This window comes from Uloborus diversus, chromosome 1, assembly GCF_026930045.1.
Source record: "Uloborus diversus isolate 005 chromosome 1, Udiv.v.3.1, whole genome shotgun sequence".
Lineage (NCBI taxonomy): Eukaryota > Metazoa > Arthropoda > Arachnida > Araneae > Uloboridae > Uloborus > Uloborus diversus.
In genome coordinates, this window is record NC_072731.1 from 179818386 (window position 1) to 179841502 (window position 23117).

The 23117-nt window shown below is 30.9% G+C and overlaps 1 protein-coding gene across 1 annotated transcript; it reads left to right on the forward strand.

Annotated features, from left to right (window-relative positions):
• Positions 1-64: 64 nt before the first annotated feature.
• Positions 65-23064, forward strand: LOC129233715 (hydroxyacid-oxoacid transhydrogenase, mitochondrial-like). Its single transcript, XM_054867697.1, has 14 exons — positions 65-259; positions 4437-4483; positions 4598-4647; positions 4757-4810; positions 5801-5955; positions 8541-8737; positions 12015-12092; positions 13777-13882; positions 13965-14117; positions 14757-14855; positions 14958-15036; positions 18117-18213; positions 19084-19241; positions 22747-23064. Exons 1-14 carry the CDS (start codon positions 207-209, stop codon positions 22828-22830), a joined length of 1410 nt encoding a protein of 469 aa, XP_054723672.1. The 5' UTR covers positions 65-206; the 3' UTR covers positions 22831-23064.
• Positions 23065-23117: the final 53 nt, after the last annotated feature.

Here is a 23117-nt window from a genome sequence, read left to right on the forward strand (position 1 = left end):
TCTGAAGTGTCCTTAAATGCAGTGAAGTGAAATGAATGATTTTTACTTTCTTCCTCTTATTGTTTACTTTATATTTTGTTTTTTAACCTAGTTGCTAGGCAAAAAAGATAAACTGATAAGATTGCTTTGCATAGTTAGCTTTAAGAACGATCTTCATATTCAGGAGCTTTGATAAAATGTTCAATTAGCAATCTTAATTCATAGTAATGGGGGCGAAGGAGAGAGTTCTTCAATTGTTAAACACAATTTCAAACGCATCGTAAGTAATTATGAGCTTCTAAAATATTTTTAGTGCCATAGCCCGACAACAAGTACCACAACTAAAAAGAAAATCATGGGAGAAATTCAACGTTTTATACAATACTGCTTTTACTGATTTGTTCTCAAATACTACAATACAGGCAAAACATTAAATGGTGTTATATTTACTGGTTGGTTTTTGTACTCTAAAGTAAGAGTGAATTTTCCTCTAAATTATGAAATTTCAAAAATATGTGACTACGGATTATATTGCTTATGTGCTACCACCCACCAGTAACCTTTAGTTTTGTGGTGTAAGAAAGAGCATTAAATTAAAATTTTAAATTTGTATTTTGTCTCTTGTCACTTCTGTTGTCCAAGGACAATATGTAAAGCTAAAAAATGTTTTATTTCTACTTTATCATACTAGTCTCTCTATATTTTTAAGTTCACTAACTGAAAGTTGACATTGAAAAATATGTGTCTTAATGTTTCGAAATGGGATAGTATGATTTTAAACAAGTAGTGATTATAAATTGGTCCTCTTTTTTTTCTGTGAGGAAAGATTACTTCTTTTTAAAACCAATTTAAAGGGGAAAAAAGCATATTTTAAGTTAATCTAATATTTTAATAGTTGTGTGTTTGAATAAATCAATCAAATATTTTTCAGTATTAAATAACACTGTGTGGCAAAAAAAAAAAAACCCTCAAAATGCTTCTGACATTTCGTCGGCTGATTCTTATGTAAAATGACCCTCTGAATCTGAATATGACCTCCGTTTCCTCCTTATACATACCTACCAATTTTTTTTTTTTTTTTTTTTTTTTTTTTTTTTTGAGGGCCCTCTAAGTTCTTTTCAATTTTCCCTACTTTTAGAGATTTTTTTTTTTTTTTTGAAGGTGAAAGGAGCTTTATATTAACCTCTAAATAGTTTTAGTGGGCAAGAGAGGTTCAAAGTTCAAGATCATGGACACAGATCTCAAAAAGGGGGACTTGGGGGGGGGGTATAACCCCCAAAAACATTAGAAAAATCACAAAAAACATTCTTTTTATTCTGCATTTTTTAAAAAGATGTTTGTAAAAAAATTTTTGGCGCAGATTTAGAGTATAGGACTCGCTTCTATGACTCCTATGTCCAAAAAAATTTTCACATTGCAAAAAAAATTTGAGGAAAAAAAAAACTATCATGTGAATGTTGCGCGTTGCATACAAGTTGAATTGCAGGTCTTCATTCAAAAAGACATTCTTCTGGCTCATTCTTTTGTAAAATGACCCCTTGTTTCGAAATATGACCACCACCTATCCCCCCATTACGTCCCCTTTTTAGATCCTCCCCCCTCCCCTCCTCCGATTCAGAGCTATCTCTTTTATTTTTTGGAAAAAAGCATTACAATAAACGTAAACATTATTCTGAATGACTAGAGATGTGCAAAGCTCAAAATCTTGTGCGAGGGACGATTGCGGAATCGTTAGGCTATAATACGCTCATTGAGTTTTAAAATTAGAGTCAATATTGTAGACCCACAGTTTAAAAAAGACAAAATATGCTTAACTGTGGCCACTACTAGTGCATTTACCTTAATTCTCTACTTTTTCCTAGTGCGCAAAATATTATTCTTCTCTCCCAGTCTCGAAAACATTTGTTTTTTTGTATCATTGAAGCAGATACAAATTCTGAGGTTATAACTATTTAGACTCAAACAAAAGCTCTGCCATAGTGTGCATTGACTTAACCAGAAAAAAAAATTCGGGGGGGGGGGGGGGAGCGGAGCTTATTGAAACAAAATTTATTTGATAAGAAATGGCAGTCAGATCAAAATGTTGAAACTTTTAGTTTTAAAAACGCATTTTTAGAATTTTCTTTGCAGATGCTACGGTGGAAAACAGTATGGGGGTTCTGAGTGGAAATTTCTAGAAATTGAAGCCTTAATAATGCGGTTATAGGCCATGTTTATTGATGTTAAGATAAGGAATGGAGCTCTGGGACTGTTCCCGATCGATATTTTTAAAAAATAGATTGAGTTCAATTTTTCCTCCCCCCTGTAAGGTTTTGAAATTGAAGTTTCAAAAACGCAATTTTAGACAAACTTTGAAGATTTTATGAAAAGGAGGATCTGAAAATCTTTCCCTCGAAAATTTTAGAAAATTGTGGTCCAAACAAATTTAAGCAATGTTTCATATTCAGGGGCTATTCCACATAAATTTTTTGTAAGTGTCATTTAAAAAAGCCATTGCTTGTGTTATTAAAGAGAGGTGGTATGGGGGACTCTTGTCTGAATATTTTCTGAAAATCAAGTCTTAAAAATGCAATTGTAAGGCCATATTTTGTAATATCAGGGCCAGTAATTTATAGAAATTGAAGCTCCAAAAACGCAATTCTGAAAAATTTTCGATGTTGCTGGGTATTTGGAGGAGCTTTCCCCTTAAACTTACAAAAATTTGATGCAAAAATATGACATCTTTGTATTTAACATATCGCAGTTTGCATTACTAAAACTAAGTTCACTGTGCTCTCCAGTGGTTAATATTAGAACAAAAAATCTCAGAAGATAACGTCATTTGAAGGCTTTTAAGCGAAAAAAAAAGAAAATTAAAAAATTTCGTATTGTGGCACTCTTTTTCCAAACGAGCAATGTATGAAAGCTCTTATTAAATTGGTACAGGTAAAACCAAAAAACTCTTGAAGGAATCATTGGATGAGTCTGGATAAAAGTTTTATTTTAATGTAATTTACTTCTATAAATACATTTTTTTTAATCAACAAATTATTTATTCGTGGTCTTATTGATCAATTAATGTAACTAATTCAATTTTAATTATTTTTTTTTTATCTTGGGGGGTAACATTTTACAAGATAAATATTTAAATTTTAAACATTTCCATTTTTTAAAAAGTTTTTGGGGTATTAAATTGCATAATAAATATTAGAAACATATTTATTGCTTGTATTTTAATTTCTATTATCCATAGCCCTCTGATTGTTTTGTTCATTAGTATTTAAAAAATGCAAGTATCACGCGTTTACGCGTATGACGCACTGATGTTATAACTAATTTGATTTTTCTGTGTGTAAGAGGGGAGGGAGCCAGGAAACTTTTGCCCGGGCGTCGTCAGCTCTTTGGACGGCCCTGTTCCCCAACAGACATTTCCTAATTATTTAAATGAAATTGAGATATAAGGCACTGTAATTATTATGTAATTATAATAAGTCAATACTAATAAGCTGAAGAGTTTGTTTGTTTGAACGTACTAATCTCAGGAACTACTGGTTCAAATTGAAAAAATTGTTTTGGGTTGAATAGTCCATTTATTGAGGAAGGCTATATGCTTTTTGTTTTTTGTTTTAAATCAGATTGAACAAAATATTTAATTGCAAATTAAATGTTTCAGTAATTGTTTAGTTCTATGAATTCGTAAGAGATGGCGGGGTAAGTTTAGTTCTATGCATTCCTAATAGATGGCGGGGTAAGTTAACTCATCGAGGGGGTGCTGGCCGACAGTGTCGATAGCTGCGAGGAACCATGCCGTGTGTTGTATACACATTTTAGTTGAAGAAAAATTAACATTTTACATCAGAAGGGGGGGCTGGATTTTTTTTTATTCAACGGACTTCCTTTAAATTCTTAGCATGGGCATTGCCGTGCGGGTACTGCTTATATAGAGAGAGAAAGTTCAGATATTTTATTATTTTTGTTTATGTTCAATTTTTATGTGTTTTTGATTAATTATTATGGGTACAAAAAATATCAATAAAAAATTGCAATTTTTTACAAAAATATATGAAAAAATGTCCCAAAAATTAGGGTGTCTTTTTCATTTTGCAGATTTTTTATGCAGACCTAAAAATAATAACCTGGATCAAATCCCTTTGCATATACAGTGAAGCACTGTTTATACGTTTTTGAAGGGACAGTATGAAAAAAGCGTACAAATGGAAAAAAACGTATAATAGGTGTCGGTTAATGTGTATTAGTCTTTGCAGGGACCAATTTTTAAAACGTATAATTGATAAAAACGTACAAAAGAAACATAAACAGTACTTCACTGTATTTCCTTTTTCTCAAGGAGTCTCCAGCTGACTTTAAATTAATTTATTGAATTCTCTTTAAATGAAAACATAACTAACATGAATGAGCAATATTTGTTATTGACAATATTCTTTTGTGATCAAGATTTTTTTGTTTGTTTTTTCCAGTTGTCGTTGTCCTGCACATTCTCATTCAAATGCAATATTTCTTAGAGGTTGTATAACAATTTCAGTTATTCAGTATCTTATCATTTTATGCTTAGTTAATTATTTTGTCTTTTTTATAACCATTATCATTATTCTTATGCTACATTATTTTTCCCCTCCAGGTAATCATGGTATTCCTAAACCCACAGCTGGAAAAGAATATGCGTTTGAAGTAAACAAGACTTCTTTAAACCATACTTTTTTATTCTCTAACTCACTAAAATAATTGATAATTATTTTTGTTTATAATATTTTAATTTTGTTTTTGTTTAAAATTTTAGATGACATGCTCAAGTGTCCGATATGGGCCTGGTGTTACTCAAGAAATCGGAATGGTATTATTATTTATTTATTCATTTTTATTTATTTATTTGTTTTGTGACCTATTATTGGAAAGTATTACTACAGTTGACATCAGAGGTGGACTGGCTGACTTTGGTCCAGTTGGCAAAAGAGTATTTTGGCCCACGTATGTAAATTAAAAAAGTTAAATTAACCAGTACTAGATCTCAATTCTTCCAAGTCGAGCAAAGACATTAAACTACCGCTAGTTCCTATTTTCCTTTAAGTTTCTAAATCAAGTTTTAAAGTTCTAGAAAAAGAAAATTGTGACACGTAAAATAAAGCTAACACTGACACATTTTTTATGTGCCTTTAAAGAAAGATACCAATGGTTATAAGTTTGAACAGGCACATCTTTTATAGGCTTCTATACTGACAACATAGGAAGTACATAAGGTAAGGGAGGAATCAGGTAAATTCCCCCAGAAATTTTTAGAAATTGGTTGATCAATGTAGGCATAAGGAGAAAAGAATCAGGAGAAGGGGTTCTAGTTCCCTTCCGCAAAGCGATATTTTCTAAGTTGATGTCAAAAAAAGTTAATGTTTTATTTTTTCATTAATGTTACTCCCTTCCACCAGCTCGTTCATGGCAGATAACTGAAACTCTACTGTTTTTTTTTTCATTATTTTAATTAAGTAAATATTTATTTTAAAAAAATGTATATACCAGAGATAAGCCATAAACAATTGAATTTGAATGTGGAAAAAAACTCTGAATGCTTAATTATCATGTAAGCAATGCTTTATATCATAAAAGCAAACTTTTCATATATTATACAGGGTGTCCAAATCAAATGTACCAAATTTGAAGAGAGCGACCTCTCCAAATCGAATAGATTAGATTTGGACACCCTGTACATATTTTAAATTTTCAATACACTAAAAAAAACTGTTTAAAAAATATAATAATAATGGTAAATTATTTTAGAACTTTTGGGTTGCAACTTTCAAACTATGCAGTGAACTATTTTCATTTTTTGTAGGATTTATTCAACTTAAATGCAAAAAAAGTTTTACTAGTAACAGATTCCCAAGTTGGCGTCTTGCCACCCATGTTTGCTACCTTGGATTCCTTACATAAGTATGGAATACACTATGAAGTCTTTGATAAGGTTCGAATTGAACCTACAAATAGTAGGTAAAAAGTATTTTTTTATGTTGCTTTATTTTTTTTTTAAATTATTGTATCTATCTTAAAAGAAACCAGAAAATTAACTCATTCGGATGCATTGCATTGTTTAAAATAGTATCTATACATACAAATGTCTACTGTAAAAGCACTTATTTTTGCCCGCTCTTCATAATTTCAGAAATTCAATCTGTGCGAAATATTTTTTGAAATTTAATTATCTATACTATTAAAATCTGTCCGCGTCCATCTGTCTGTCCATCTGAAGATAGATCTTCTAGAATCACTGCAAGTTGAAAGTCAAATGAGATACCAATCAATTTGAAATTTTCCATGGAAAAAATAATAAGACCTTCTCATAATTGTACGACTTTAATTAGTGGAGATATTAATTAAAATGTTAATTAACATTATGCTATTCAGGAAATTTTACTTCTTTCGTGTTGCGAATTTGCATATAGATGGGCAAATAAAATTCTAATAATTGTTTTAAATAGGATTTTTTTTGGCTGTTGTCCAAATCTTAATACAACGTTTCTTCCCATCTAGAATTTTATTGGTAATTAGTTAAAATTCTCTTTTATTCTGATATATGAATCCAAAAACTATACTCTTTAAAGCAATTTTTTGGTTTTGAAATTTATTGTAAATTAGCTTTGTTTCTCTTTTATTCTAAGCAATGATGTCTATTTCTTTCTATTGCCATTTTATATTTGTGTTAATAAATAACATTTTAACAATTGTTTCAGTGGGACTGAGGTCATCAAAACAACCAACCCGGTTAATCCGTTGCTCTATTTGGACAAAACATTTATCTATCGTCTGCTCTTTTTCTACGTTTTATAGCCAATGTTCTGAACTCTTTTCAGCATATAAAAGCCATTTCTTTAGTTATGTTTATTTATTGTAGTGTAAGATCATTACCAGCCTCATATTTTAGTAAATTTAGGATGTGCGACTAATTATGTTTATTTTGTTGGACTTTTCCCCTTCACTTGGCTGAATTTTCGAATTGTAATAACTCTCTTTTTCCTTTCTGTTTTTAGTTTTGAAATACAATTTGTTTTGTTAAAAGAAAATGTTAGATTAAGATTATTTGGATTTCTTTTAATGAAACAGAGTTGAACAAAGAAGTTTGCTTTTAATGATTATAACTAAAGTTTAGTTGGAATCTGTTAACATGATATTAAATTAATGCTTATTGGTATTTGTTAAGCCTTGCTGCTTTAGTTTTACGTGATCAACCAAGCAATATATGTCATTTATGTAAAAAAGCTGATTGTTTATTGTACTTAAATATTTCAGATATAGTGTATCAGATGTAATTCTGTTTAATTTGACAGATTATAGTTGATAATACATACATTTTCATCTTTTGTGCTAATTGAAAATACTCATAACTCCTATCATTGATAACTATTATTAAGGTTAATAACATATTTGCCAAAAATATTTTTACTGGTGTTTTGCAAACCCTGCATTTGTTAATTCCTTAACACTTAGGAACTGATGTCAGAATACTACAAAAACAGCAACTGGACATCTCTTTCATTTTTTAGGTAGCCCATGCAACTCCAGGCATGGAGCTAGTCTTTTTAAATAAAATGCAAAATGTTCAATGTCTTAATTTTTGCAAAAATTACACAAGTCGCGAAAATAAGTCCTTTTACATAATTTAAATTAGCTGTTATAATTTTTGTAAATATCTGAAAAGGATGTCTTGTTTTTCAAAATTCACAACAGTCCTATGTTGTACTTAATATTATTTTTCATTCATTGAGTAAATTTTTTAATTTTTTTTCTTGACTTGGATCCCTTTTATTTTTTACAAGTATATATTATCAGTTTTGAGCCAATAATAACAGCAAGAATTTCACAAGAGAGAAGAGAGAGCACAAGAATTTAGGAATATACTCCAAATATAATCTTAGCTCTACTAAATATAGGATGGGTCATCAAATATGAAAGATAATAGTATCAACATTATTCATTGTTTTCTTCATTAACTTTTAACTTATTTTTTCATGCGTCCTTGTAGTTTTGCTCTTTCAAAATGAATTCAAAAACTTCCTGTTCTTCAATAATGCTTCAGTATGTTTAATTTATCCTGTAAATGCTTCTGGGTTTCAAAAATTATAGAATTATTAATAAAATACTATTAATATCCTTAAAACAGTTTACAGATTTTTTTTATTAATCACAAAAATTGCGTACTTATTATAATCATCACCTGTGATGCAATTCAAATGTTCATCTGTAAAAGAATTTTATAATGATTGTCTTCTAGCAGTAAATATGATTTAATGTTTGAGGCTAAAACGCAGGCTCTATAATTAAAAATACTTCCCACTCTCCTCTGTTTTTTCTTCCTGTACTCATGTGCAATGAACAAATTAAAGTATTAAAGTAAATTGCATTATGTCTCAATAGTATTTTCAAGGGATGAGATAGTTTTATTCTATAATACCAAAAAGTAATTCGTTTTAAAATGGTAAGAAAGTGATTTTCTTTTGAAAGGGAATTCCATAATTATCATATGTGAATTTAAACATTTCAAACTTGTGTACTTTATTAAGTATTTTATCTTGTACTAGCTTTGAAGAAGCTATAGCATTTGCAAAGAAAAAGGAATATGATGCTTTTGTTGCTATTGGAGGTGGCTCAGTGATTGACACCTGCAAAGCCGCAAATTTATATTCAAGCGATCCTGAAGCCGAGTTTCTAGATTATGTGAATGCTCCAATTGGGAAGGGGAAACCCGTGGCATGTGCTTTGAAACCATTAATAGCAGGCAAGATACAATACTTTTTTGCTTTTCTGTAATTACAGTAAACTCCCAATTATCCGTGGAATAGGATGGCACAAAAACCGCGGATAAATATTAGGTAAAAAACGATACTACTTAATACAATAGCTAAAAAATATGAATAACACTCACAGATACATTTAAATTATAGCTAAAACATTGCTATATTGCATCCACTAGCATTGAATGTAAAAAATATACATATGTAAAAGGTAAAAATGAACAGTAACACAATCATAAGTTTAAAAAGCATTTAATGACAGTTTAAAATAAAATGAAAAGACCCGCCGATTATCTGACCACCGATAATCGGAAGTTTACTGTACTGGCCAAGTTCGCATGAAGCTCTTGTAACCTTCTTATCACCGCATTTATGTTTTTACTGGTAAAATGTTGATCTGCTTGCCTCCTGCTTTCTACTGAGGTTTTCTGGATTTCTGCCCCGGATGCAATTTGCAAAGTTGTTTACGGTGCCGGGTAAAATCGCTTTCCATGACATACCTACTGCTTTCTCATGAGGCAGTGAGAAGCAAAGTATTTAAGTGCCAAAGCTATACTTGGAGATAGCCAGCACAAATGGTAGGAAAACCTCTTTTTGGTTTTCGGACAAGTGATCGCACTAGGAGTCCTGGTAGGTGCTGCTATACAACAGGTTTTAGACTGGCGTTTCTTAAATTGTGTTCCGCTGAACCCTAGGGTTCCATAGAGTTTACTGAAAGGTTCCACAAACCTTTACTTCCTATTAATTTCAATTAGTCCCTTAAAATTCAAAGAAAAAAAATTGAATGAAACTTTTAATCAATAATTTCCAAACGAGCAACCAAAAAATATCAAAATGATTTGAAGACTAAAAAACTATTTTTAGCCTACGAAATTCGACTACGTCAGTAGAAGAATTTGAAACTTGTATTGAAATGTTATCTGTTTCGTTCTTACAGCAGAAATTTAAATTATTGTATTTATTGGAATTTTGATGCTGTTTAAAGGATGCAATTGTCACGAAAAGCCGTTTCGGCATTTTAACCATGTGTAACTACTGCTTGGATGCCTCAATTGCCTAATCGATTAACTCCACTTTTTTAAAAAATCCTCATTTCTGCTTTAATAGTGCTTTATCAATGCTTAGCATATGAATTTATATCAAAGTTTTGGTTCAGCACATTTCTGACCATGTGATGGCAGAAAATGTAACACAAGGGCCTATTCACTCCTATGGATGACACCATCTTCTTCATAACTTTTCTCTACATTTTGTTTTTTGGAGTTAATCGATTTGGCAAGTGAGGCATCCATATATCAGTCGATATATATCATGATATATATATATCACGATATATATCCGATATTTATTTTGAAAATATGATATTTTGATATTTTCAATATTTATTTTTTCAGCTATGGTATTTTCAATATAAAAAGTACACTAATCATAGTAATATTGTCATTTACTATTAAAAATAACCAAAAAGTTATGTACTATATTTTTATGATGTATAATACATCATTAATATAGCAAAGTAATATAATATTACTTTTTTACTTGTATTTTATGTTCATAAAATTATCAGTAATGTAACAATTTTAATTGATGATACAAGAGCCTAATTAAATATTAAACGTTGCTCAGAAAAACAACAAGGTTCTCCACTTTTGAGTTAACAAAGATAAATACCGCCACAGACTTGATATGCTAAGCCTAACATGAGAATTTAATTTTCATTGTACAATATTAAGCAACAAGATGAAACCACTTAAAAAATAAATAAATACCTTATTGCAGAAAAATAAAAAGAAATATTACAACGTTAATTCATACAAAATTGCAGTTCTCTAAAATTACAGTTCTCTGCAATTTTGTGCGAATCAACGTTGTAATATATCGTTTTAAAGACAACTAATTTCACTAAATTTTAAATCTTGAAATTTTGTTTGAGCCAGTTGATTAAAGCTATTTTAAGAGATTTTGGGCATATTTTTTAAAGACAATGAATATTAAAGGAAATAATTTTCATTTTTGTTGTATGTAAGCCATTTTTAGAAGACTACATTTAAACTATACTGTTGAAGGAAACCAGGGATTCCACGAAAAAATTGGACATTAAAAAGGGTTCCACCTATCAAAGAAATTGAGAAACTCTGTTTTAGAGAATGTTTCAAAGAAGGTCTTCCTACGATCTGAACTTGAACGTGTTTTACTCAGCTTAAAAACCTCCATACATTCCTTTGTTTCTCACTGTCTTATATGTAAAAGGGGAAATGTACAGCCTGTTTTACTTTTTTACTGGAATGAGGGTATGCGGGTTATAAAAGATTGTGAACAATGCTATGTTTAGTTTTTTAATTTCTGCTTCTCTACCTGATTTCCATGTTTAAAATAATTTTTATGCTGGTAACTATGAAGAACTGTTCAACACTAGTACTGTTCATTCACTAATGAGGTGGAAAAGGGAACATATCTGGTTTATAGGCAGAAAAAGATGCATCTGGTTTGCCTACCCCCACCACTGATAAGGTGTTATTAATTTTGAATGGTGTATGGGTTGTTTTGCTTAAATTAAACACTTAATTACCTTTTTGATTATACAGCTCTTGGATATGAACTTAATTTTAGGAGATCAGTATATTTATCTGTTAGTCATTAAATTCATTTATCAGATAATGCTAGTAAAAAATCCCATAAGCAAGAAAATTAGGGGAAAAAACAACAGCCTGAAAGAGAAAAACATTGATGTCACCAAAGTAAATCATATGTAACTAACTGCAATATGCCATGACAAAAATTAACTTGATATTTCTTGCAATAAATATCAATGACAGAGCCCACAAGAGGACACAGGATAAAAGCTTAAGAGGATTGTTTTAAGGGGACTTAGCCACTTTTATCGGGTAGATTTCATTGTTGAGGGTCACTCTATAGCATTTGAGGGAGTGCACGTTGCTCTTGTGGGGAGATGGGCATCCCTTGGTAAATGGATAGTTCCTTCTAAGTCCAAAACATGTGGATGTAATTTCCATTATAAATGTGTACTTTACTTCATTAGATAATTTTTTTAAGTATCTGTATGGTGCCTGAAAAATGTGAAACCTTAAATTTAAATTATGAAATTTAACTCACATGCCTTTTTTTTTATTCTCCTCTGTATTTTTCTTATTCATTAGCAATGTTTTATAAACTGATGCAAAAAGTTTATTTTATGTTTTTATTTAAATTAATTTTGTTTTGGGTTTCTCAATGTAAAGTTTTAAATAATTATGTTTTTAGTACCGACAACTGCTGGTACAGGAAGTGAAACAACAGGTGTTGCCATATTTGATCACATACCTTTAAAAACTAAAACAGGTATTCTTTTTCATGCAATTTATCTGATTTTTTTTTTTTTTTTTCAAATGCTTCATAAACATTTTATATCAACATATAATACTGCAGAAAAGTTCTTGAATAAGTTAAAAATATTTTTGGCTGTACCAATAAGTGATCTAAATTAATCTAAATATAAAGGAGGAAATATTCTTGAATGTAAAGATTTCTGAAGAAAATTTTCTCTCTGCTAGAAAATACTCCTTATGCTATTTTGGCAGATTTATTTTTGAGTGTTTTTATCTCATTCAATCACAGTGTGGATCTGTCTTTTCAGATATCATTTTATGTTTACGTTCGGTAAGTTACCACCCTATAGCCAGGGCTAAGATAGAAATATATGAAATACAATGCCAGCTCCATCAATTCCAGCCGAGGACTACAGTTTTGTGCTTATTAGCACTCATCAGCCCAGCTTAGGAAGTGGCTGAGCTGGAGGTGGAAAACCTCTTAAGGAAACCAAGAGTGCCAAACAAACTAGTAGCTAATAAAGAATTAGCACTGACCAGACGAGTGACCGAAGCAATGGTTCGCTTCAACTCAAAGATTGAATTCAAGGCATGGTATATTCAGTAAGTTACCACCCTATAGCCAGGGCTAAGGCAGAAATATATGAAATACACCGCCAGCTCAGTCAATTCCAGCCGAGGACTGCAGTTTCGTGCTTGCTAAGGCTATAGGCGGTAACTTACTGAGTAAGCACGAAAGTGCAGTCCTCGGCTGGAATTGACTGAGCTGGCAATGTATTTCATATATTTCTGCCTTGGGGGGGGGGGCTGGCTTTAGGGCGGTAACTTACTGAATATACCATGCCTTGCCTTCAATCTTCGAGTTGAGCTGAACCATTGCTTCGGTCACTCGTCTGTTCAGTGCCAATTCTATATTAGCAACTAGTTTGTTTGTCATTCTTGGCTTCCTTAAGAGAGTTTTCCACCTCCAGCTCAGCCACTTCTTAAGCCGCGCTGTTGGGTGCTAATAAGCACGAAACTGCAGTCTTCGGCTGGAATTAACTGAGCTGGCGGTGTATTTCATATATCATTTTATGTTTGTTGATATGATATTCTAATATGCATTCATTTGAAGTTTGAAACTTTGAATGCATTGAATGACATTCAATATACTTAAGTAAATTAATTCAATCAATCACCAATACATCAGTAATATAAAGTGAAATGTAAGGTTTGTGCTGAAATTGTACTGAATGCTGATTTTTTTTTTTTTTTTTTAATCGAATTCTGAATAATTGAGTATAATTTTTGAGAAAATATTCATTATTCAGCAAAATACAGAAATTTCAGTGCAAATATTTCTTTCATATGGTGGATAACTGATTTATTTATGTTATGTAATTTGCTTTAAACTTTTATTATAAAAAGGCTACAACAATATTAATAAAATATGAATTTGAAGTATAAACATTTAGAAAGCCAGGTTTGACCAGTTTTTATGCATGAGTTTTATTTATTGTTACTATTTTGAATGATGTAACTTTTTAGAAGATTTTCTTTTTTTTCTGTTAAATCTTAAATTTTAATAAATAAAATTATGGCTATTGAAATGCAGTAAATATCTATGAACTTGTGATAATAATTAAATAAAGAAGAGAGAGTAGAATCAAGCTCCAATTAGCCAAATTTCACACTGCTCATTGATTTTCTCATTGCAGGTATAGCACATAGAGCATTAAGACCAACTTTAGGTATAATTGATCCATTGCATACTATGCATATGCCGAGTAGAGTTGCTGCCTATTCTGGATTTGATGTTCTTTGGTAAGTTCATTCATTTTAACTACATTCAGGCAGATTTTTGTCAAAATATTTCATTCAATGTTTATTGGTTACTTATTTTCAGTCATGCTCTTGAGTCCTATACTGCTATTCCTTTTAATGAAAGAACGCCAAAACCTGCAAACCCAATCCTTCGTCCCGCGTACCAAGGTAGCAACCCAATCAGTGATATATGGTCTTTAAAAGCTCTGAAAACAATTGAGAAGTATTTCAAACGGTAAATGCAGTTTTTCAGACTTCATATTTTTGACTTTATTTCTGTTTGCTTTTTAAAAGAGAGTGGTTAGTGAAAAATGACTATATTAGAATGTTCAGTAATAGAAAAAAAATCTGAAATGAAATAGTGAATAAAACTCATGCCAAGAAAGGTATGATACTGTTCTTTATTGACTTTAACCATTTTATGTTTGATAACATGAATTATCTTTATTTTTGCTTGGCTAATTTTTTCCATAAATTGCTCAATGTTAACTTTCACTTGACTATGTCTAGGTAGTTAAATTTCAGTTTTACAATGTCAAATAGATAGTTTAAAATTATTTTGCTTAATGGGGTTTCATTTGAAACTTATTATTTAAAAACATTATTCCCCCAGTGTATAATTTCAGACACTCAAATGTGTGTGTGTGTGTTTTTTTTAATAACTTAAATCTTTAAATTACTGCCCAATTAATCTAAGTAAATTATTATATTTTTTGATTTTCCCTTTACTTATGAGGGAACTAAGAGCAATAAATTTTGTTTGAATTTCTTTTTCACACATTTTTCATCCTTTGAAGTTTTGACAATTATGCAAAATGCATTTTACTGAATGTTGTCATGAATATATTTTTAAATTATGATTTTCATTCCATAGAGCAGTCAAAAATTCTGATGACTATGAAGCAAGATCAGAAATGCATTTAGCAAGTACTTTTGCTGGAATTGGATTTGGGAATGCTGGAGTACATTTATGGTATGAATATCAAAAAAAAATTTCTAACCTTTCAAGATTCATTTTTTCTCCAAGTTTTAATTTTACACTGGGTAGTAATTCAATTAATTGATTACTTTTCAGCCATGGTATGTCATATCCAATATCTGGCTTAGTGAAAAATTACAAAGCACAAGAATATAACTGTGATCATCCTATAATTGTAAGACACTATGCTTTATATCTATTTATCTATATGTACAAAATCAAATCCTTTGTAAATTTAGGGCTTACTAAATCATTGTATAGTGCTTCCAGAAGCTTTATTATTGCCTAAATGTTCTTATGAAACTAAATATTAAAATATATGTTAGCAAAATTAACTAATACTATTGGGAGGGAGAGACAAAATCAAAATTCTTGATTTGTGGAATTTTTTTGCTGTCAGCAATTTTAAAAATATTGTTACCTTTAATGTTGAATAAGATTTGACTTTTTCTTCAAATTTAATTTCAAGAATTTGTATCAAAATATAATTTATTACAACTTTTTCTGATCAATAAATTTATTGCAATACTTTTTTTTTCTTTTCATTTTCTTTTGAAAATTGTTGGTTTTCAAGTTGTGCTAAGATTTTAGTTACAGACTAGCTGTGTTTACTAGGAAAACTTTTAATTCTGCATTCTAGTTTTTTACTAATTTTATGTGGGTTTTATTGTCTCCCTCTTTTGAGTGGTGTAGGTTTTTACTCTGCAGTTCGCAAACTTATTTATGTCACAGGGTAAACCACTGCCAGGGCACACCCCTAGAGTTTTCAAATTGCTAGCTAACATTTAGCCAAAGACTTAATTTCAATAAATTTTAGTTGGGTTTTGATTTTTTTAAGCAAATTTTAATTAGCAAACAAAGTAATAATTTATAAAATATAGAATGCAAGTACTTATGTTTTAAATATGAAAGATATCATCATGAATGAAGAGAATATGACTTTTTATAAACTTAGGTTTGTTTTTGTTTAAGCAATGCAAACTTTTATACAATTTTGTGACTGATGTTACATTAGAGAGTATGAGGCCTAGTTTAAAAACAATTGTTACAAGACAATTATAACAATTTAAAGTTTTTTGTTGGTCTAAGCTCTTCCTATGTAAACTAAATTTTAATAAAAAAAATAAGATTGTAGACATAACAATCAATTTCCTAAGTGAAAAAAAAAAGATTTAACTTTTAGAACTGCTTATACAATGACACATGGGCACTGAGTAGTGTTGTCAAAATTTGCTTATAAAATGTACAAAAAATGTGTCTATGACTTTTTTTGCATAGTTTTATAAAAAAAATACTGTCTTTTTTACCTCATATGAAAGAAAAAAATTACTGATACAATTAAGATTTTTTCTTACTGTGATGTCCCTAGTTTCATGGACATGCCCTTATGTAAAAAGACCTCCTGAAACCAAATTTATTTATCCCCATTACACCATTTTTTTTGGGGGGGGGGGGGACAGCCCCACCTAGGTTTTACTATTTTCAATATTTTAATAGCCAATTTTTAATGAATCGATTTTAGATTCTAACAAAGTCTTATGTGGAAGAAAGCTTTGTTTAGATTGTAATTTTAAAATTGTTGTAGAAAGTTATGTGGGTAAAAACTTTTCTTTATTACTTTATTTGTTTGATTAAGTATTGATAAAACTTGTTTGTTTCAATTTTTTCCTGCATTACTTCTCAGTAGTATGCTCTAAAATGAAAAAAATTGTAAAATTTGTGAGGATTTTGCATGTTCTTCTCATCGAAAAATTTATTTCTAAATAGCATTATGTAATTAGATTTCTTTATTAGAATTTTTCTTTACCTTCCTATCAAATTAGAAATTTAACTGTATGTTTAATAAATTAAAAAATACTTGTTTCGTAATTTTTCAGAGTTTTAATTGTCTAAACACCCTGTTCTGTGGAGAAAACATTGAATAACCTTAATGAAACCTGCTTTGTCCTTTATGTATGTGCAATTCTTTTCATTAATTGTTTTCATTCAGCATTTAATTAACTACATGTGGTAATGTGTCTTTTGTTAAACACACCTTGTGTTATGTTTCTTTGCTCCTGCCTTTTTCTTACTTTGTACATCTTAGTTCACGTTCACCGTGTCTCTTTTTTACCTTCAAAACTTAACACCTTTATCATTTTCAGTCATCTTTTTTTAAGTTTCATGAAATTTATAGTGGCAGTTCTAATGACACTTTTCATCACTTTACCATATGATGCTTCTTGAAGCATCTACTCTTAATTATTAAAATATTTGCATTTGCAAAATTGAAACCCGATCACACCGGAATGCTGTTTTGGTTCTCTTTTTTGGGAAAATATTTTCCATTCAAATAAAATGCAGTTTAACTAAATTTTACTCTTAAGTTTTGGCTATATGGCATTAAGTTAAAGCTTCTGGGGAGGGGGCTAACCACTGAACAACTCCCTGGTTAGGGCTCTCCCATCAATTGGACATTATCATTGGTCCCAGGTTCTTAAAATAGAAACTGCTTGTATTAATCTTTAAAAATTAAACACAAAATTCATCAGATTAACATTTCAATGCTGATATTTGCCTTTCCTGATCAGCTTCAGGCCACCTTGCTCCTGTCTTGTTTTTTTCCCCCACTGAGTGGAGCCTTAAATTTCATTCTGTAATTTATACTTAACACTTTCAAAATACAAGTTGCGTAAAATAAACTTTTAACAATAGGCTAAAAAAAAAAAAAAATTCATCCAAAGAAACCTTTAGCATTTAGCAGCAGTGGTTTGTTTGTTGTGTATCACTTCCATTTTTTGGTTAGTGAAAACGAAACTACATGTATTTGGATGGCTGTCAAGGTCATATTACTGATGCAATAACCCTCAAACATTTACTACTCATTCTTCTTTTGTTCCACTACCACAAACATAACTAGTTTTCAATAACTTGAATTTTTAATTTATCTGTAAAAATATTATGATCAGTCTTTATTACTTAACCTATGTGAAATTGTTTCTAGTGTATTTGGAGAAAGAAGGCTTGTCATACAGTACATTAAACTCCTAGATTTTCATATCTGATTATTATTATTATATGAGACACAGAGTATTAAATTCTTATGCTGAACTAAATTCATAAAATCTTAGTCTTCAAAAAAAAAAAAATATATATATATATATATATATATATATATATATATATATATATTCATTTTTCTTTAAACAATAAGAAATTATATTTCATGGTATTTTAATTACATTTATCCACACTAAAGTATTGAAACCATTTCAGCCTCATGGGTTATCAGTTGTGATTACTGCTCCAGCTGTTTTTCGATTTACATCAAAGGCTTGCCCAGAACGCCACTTGCTTGCTTCCGAGATGTTGGGTAAGTACCCCAAGCTTTTGGTGTGCATAAATTATGCTTGTTCTTCAAGGTTCTAAATGCAGAAAAAATAAATAAAATTCCTTTTTTTTTTTAAGTTCCTAAAAGGACTCTGAAAAATTCCTTATTACAAAATGCATTCTTTTCAAAATTCATGACTACAAAAATTTGCTCTCCACAAAATTATTAGTATTTAGTTGCATTAAAACAACCCCATAAAATGCCCCAATCTTATATTTTGTAGTTTTTATATTATTTTCCTCCCTAATGCATTAAATTTCCTCTATACTTGTGATTTTACATCAACTTGTCTATTAGTTTTTTTTTTTTTTTTTTTTTTCTCTCCCACAGAAATGATTGTAAATTCACACAAAAAAGAAAAGATGGGACCAATGAAAAAAATTTGGACAAACCCCTGGGAACTGTAATGAGGTGTCAAAATAAGTACTACTTTAGAGTCAACAATATGTATTGAAATTTTTGGACAAGAACTTTTAAATATGATGTAGAAAAGCATAAAAAATTGAAAACATTAAATGACAACAAAATTTCTTTTGCAGTAAATTTATAATATTTTCAGTCATTTTAATACTTTTCCCTTGAAAAACTAAGAAAGGATGTTAAAGATAAAATTAAAATACAATTTTTCTAAAATCTGAATGTTTTGGCATTTGTTTTTTAAATTAGTGGCTATTGTCAAAAGTTTAGTCAATTAGAAAATATCAATTGATTTTTTTTTTTATTATTATTTATTTTTATTTTTTTTTTCGTATTTCGCTTCAGCACAGAAAAAAAAAATTTGTTTTGACTTCTACTATAGTTCTAAGTTTTTAATTAATTATTATACAATATGTTTAATATATATTTACATAGGTAAAGACATTAAAAATGCCAAAAAGGAAGATGCTGGTTTAATTCTAGCTGACACAGTTCGTGATTTTATGAACGATTTAGGCATTGAAAATGGACTGAAAGGATTGGGCTTTACATCTGAAGATATTCCATCGCTGGTAGAAGGCACCCTTCCTCAGGTGACTATCTTTTTTTTTCTTACATTAATTTGATAATCTTAAGAGACAAATCCTTTGTGAAAACTGAATTCTAATATTAAAAAAAAATTCTTTTCTTTCATTCAAATGGGGCTGCATTCGAGGTTTTACCTTTTGCAGACCATTCTTCCATGTGGCATCACTATTAGCAAATGCTTTTTCCAAGAGCGCACTGATGGGAGATCACAGAAGGTCACTGCAACCTCCCACAAAAAATTTCTTCATGCAGCAAATTTTGCTGACAATTCAGTTAGTTTGGAGACAAAATTGCAACATTAAAAATAAAAAGGAAAATCTTTTTTTTTTTTTTTTTTTTGAGCAATCACGATTGCTTATTGCTTTCATTTGACTGTTTTTGGCATGCTATCATTTTTGTTCCCACCGGCTTCACGATGCTGCTCCTGTAGCGAAAACCGTCTCCAGGTTGCATCCATGTCCTACACACACTCGTCTACAAACACATACACACACTCATGCTTGCACACAGACACAAACACACACTCCTACACACACACACAAACACCTACACGCGCGCGTATGCACACAGTACTGCATACACAACACGCACACACATGAATACTTACACACACACGCACCCACACACTTGCGCCTACACAAACACACACGCACGTTCATACACACGCTCATGATTGCGAAAAACATAATTTGAATTCAAGATGACAAAAATTCAAATTAATTTTTTTTAATGATAATTTTCCTTTTTATTAGAAGTTGTTGTCTTGTCTGTGATGTGCAAAATAAAAGCACTAGATTACTCCGAAGCTGTCAAAGACTGCCTTGGCGACCTCTACAGCCTTTTCTGAAAAAATCAACTCTTTCGGGTCATCCAGGCCAATCTCGAGAAGCCTGACCTGAATCGCCGGGCAGTGAAGGTATGCTGAGGAGACAGTGGAAAGTCAGGGGAGTGTGGGCGGTGAGTTGAGTAACTTCTAAGTTCGTCACTTGAGATTTTCATGCCCTTACATGTTTCGTTTGTGGCCTGGTTATTATCCATGCTATTGTGCGATTACAGTTTAGAGCTGGAATCAGGGCGGTAACCAGAAAATAAGGTTAGGGATCACGCTTCCATTTTTTTACAGAAAAATAAAAAATACATAGAAACACATAACCGATAGAAAAATTTAGGTAAATGTAGGTGGCAATTTTATTTGACTGTGTGGGCAATTGCCCAAAAAAACCCCATTAAAATATGCCTTGGCACTTTTAGTCAAATAGCGAGCCAGGACAGCAAACCAATACTGGTGACAACAAATTACAATTTGTTATGCTAGCAAGAAAAAGTTTTTGTCAAAATTTAGTACAGTTGAGACAAATAATTAAAAAAGGAATCAGAGTATTACTTCAATTGATGGTTATAACTTGTTGGAATAAGTTGTTCATAGGACAAATGCATTCAAAATTACTCAAAATCAACTTTCACAAAAGGGAAAGTGAGTAATCGGGGAAATGAGAAAAATTAAAACATGATGAACAAAAGCGCACGAAAATGTGATTCATCTCACCGTCCAGTAATGACAGTATCATTTTTTAATCTTTCCGCTACTTTTGTTTAATGATATTCTATTAGTTTGTGCTTTTGAAGCTAAATTTTTACATTAATAAATTGATTTTGGTTCTGTATCATGGAAAAGAAATGTACATTTAAGAAATATAAGTTAGTCATTTAATAAGTTAAAGTGTAAATTCTTTAATAGAAACTGTTTTTTTTTCAACTAAAACCAAAAATACCGGCCATTTACCTCTGCAAATACTGGTATTGCAAAATTGTTCGAAATACCGGTATTTGATATGCCGGTATTACAATCACTAGTTCGTACCCTGTTTTAGGTATCAAGTGGTGACAGCTATTCTACCTTATCTATTCCATGGCACTAAAAATTTTAACTGTCAATGACTGTGATTAATGCAGCCACCTGCATATTACTTTCTCATTGTCCCTGAGTCAAGCTTGTTAGTTCTCAAGGGGGTGGGAGGCAGGAGCAGCAAATAGGGGGGTCAACAGCGGGCGGTCGCATCCCCAAATTTTTTGAGAGGAATGATAAAAAGTGAGCAAACTCAACTTACGTAAATTGCCAATCAAAGTTGAAAAATAATCTTGCTGGTTCTCCATAATGGTTTATGAAACTTGACATATTTCCAGACAAGCGCAAGTATTTTCTGTTTTTTAAATTATTAGAAATTCATCAAGCCTTTACCGACCATTTCAGAATGGAAAAAAACGAAGAATCATGGTTAATTTTAACGAAAGATGTAATTTCCTCTATACGAGATATTATAGGCTAAATATCTCGTTCTTGTGTGCTCAGAGTAACGATTGTTATGAGAGGTCCGTGCATTGGTGTTGCTGCATGATTTTAACAAGAAAATGCCTTGGTATTTTACATTCATTGTTACGCTCATAAGTGTGTCTATTTAATGAGTGTTCATCACTTTCTTCTGCTAGAAACACATTTCAGCTGCACAATGCATAGTATGCTTTCATAGATACACTTTAAAGATATATACTAATTTTTTAAAAATTATTTTGCATCAACAAATATCTTTTCTGGGGGCTCTTTAACTATGCAGTCCCCCCCCCCCAATATCATGATTACATGCTGTTAGCCAATATGTGTTTTGTTTCCATACTGAGGTAATTCGTATTTAAGAAACTTGACCCCCCCCCCCCCCCAAATGAAATGCCGCCCCTGGTGGGAGGTGCTCTGGGACCTTAGACCATTGAGGGACGTCATTAGGCTATCACTATTGCTATTCTGAGAATGAGGGATCGAAACTCACCAGGGAAACTCATACTATTGCTGTTCACCTTTACTTGGGAATAAAACAGTCTTTATTTGGGTATTGCCACCTATCCCTTTCTTCGAATAGGTTCTTCAGTTAACGCCAATACAATTTAACACAATAAAAATACCAGTTCCACATGTTTTATTCTCCCCTAGAACATCAATAAAGCAGGTTATTTCATGTTGTAACTTAGCTTATCTTTTCTGGTTCATGAAAAAATAAAATCCCAAGTATTTATCATGCCTTTTCTGGTAATCCTTTTTAAACCAATGGTGGTTGGCATAAAAAGGGAAGCACTATCCGCTAATGAAACATTAGACATATAAATGACTGGCAATATTATTATGTTACATAGTAAATTATACATATGCATTATTTCTTCCCCATTTTACATATTCATAGCTGTTACAAATAACGGCTAATACAAAGGAATTCGTGGATTTTTGATGTTTCGTATTAACAGAGTTCAACTGTATATATTCTGCCAGCCCCATAGTGTGCGGGAGTTCTGATTTATTTTCAATGAGTGGATCAGAGAAATTTCAGTAGTAATGCTGATATCCCACTCAGTTTTACTCTTTGTGTGCTGTAAACCAGCTGAAAAATAGGATATAGAAGTGATTAAATTGAACTATTTTAAATCATTACAAGTTATTCAGACTTTGTTACATTTTCGTTACAGCATCGAGTAACCAAATTGGCACCTCGAGGGCAAAGTGAAGAAGAACTGAGTCAGCTGTTTGAAGAGTCACTAACAGTGTATTAGGTTAACAAAAGAATATCCAGAATAAAAAAGAATCAATTTATTATTAATCAAAAATTTTATACATGTTTTTGAAGATGGCATTTATGAGTTTCATTCACTAAAAAGTCAATAAATAAAGTTTAAAAAGATGAAACTCATAAACTGTCTCACCTTTATATCAAAATTAGGTTTTCAATCTGTGTTTAAAATTTGTAAGCATTTGCTCACTTTTTGAATAAAATAATTTTATCCGTTGTCAAACAATACAATTTTGTTACATAACATTTATAGTAACTTTACAAGAAAGG

What these genes read in the sequence shown, in the direction of transcription:
- LOC129233715 (XM_054867697.1), top strand. Translation starts at nt 207, where the DNA reads ATGGGGGCGAAGGAGAGAGTTCTTCAATTGTTAAACACAATTTCAAAC. An exon ending in GAAAAGAATATGCGTTTGAA is followed by an intron (nt 4,648 to 4,756) that starts GTAAACAAGACT and finishes TTAAAATTTTAG; the next exon opens with ATGACATGCTCAAGTGTCCG. An exon ending in GCTTGCTTCCGAGATGTTGG is followed by an intron (nt 18,214 to 19,083) that starts GTAAGTACCCCA and finishes ATATTTACATAG; the next exon opens with GTAAAGACATTAAAAATGCC.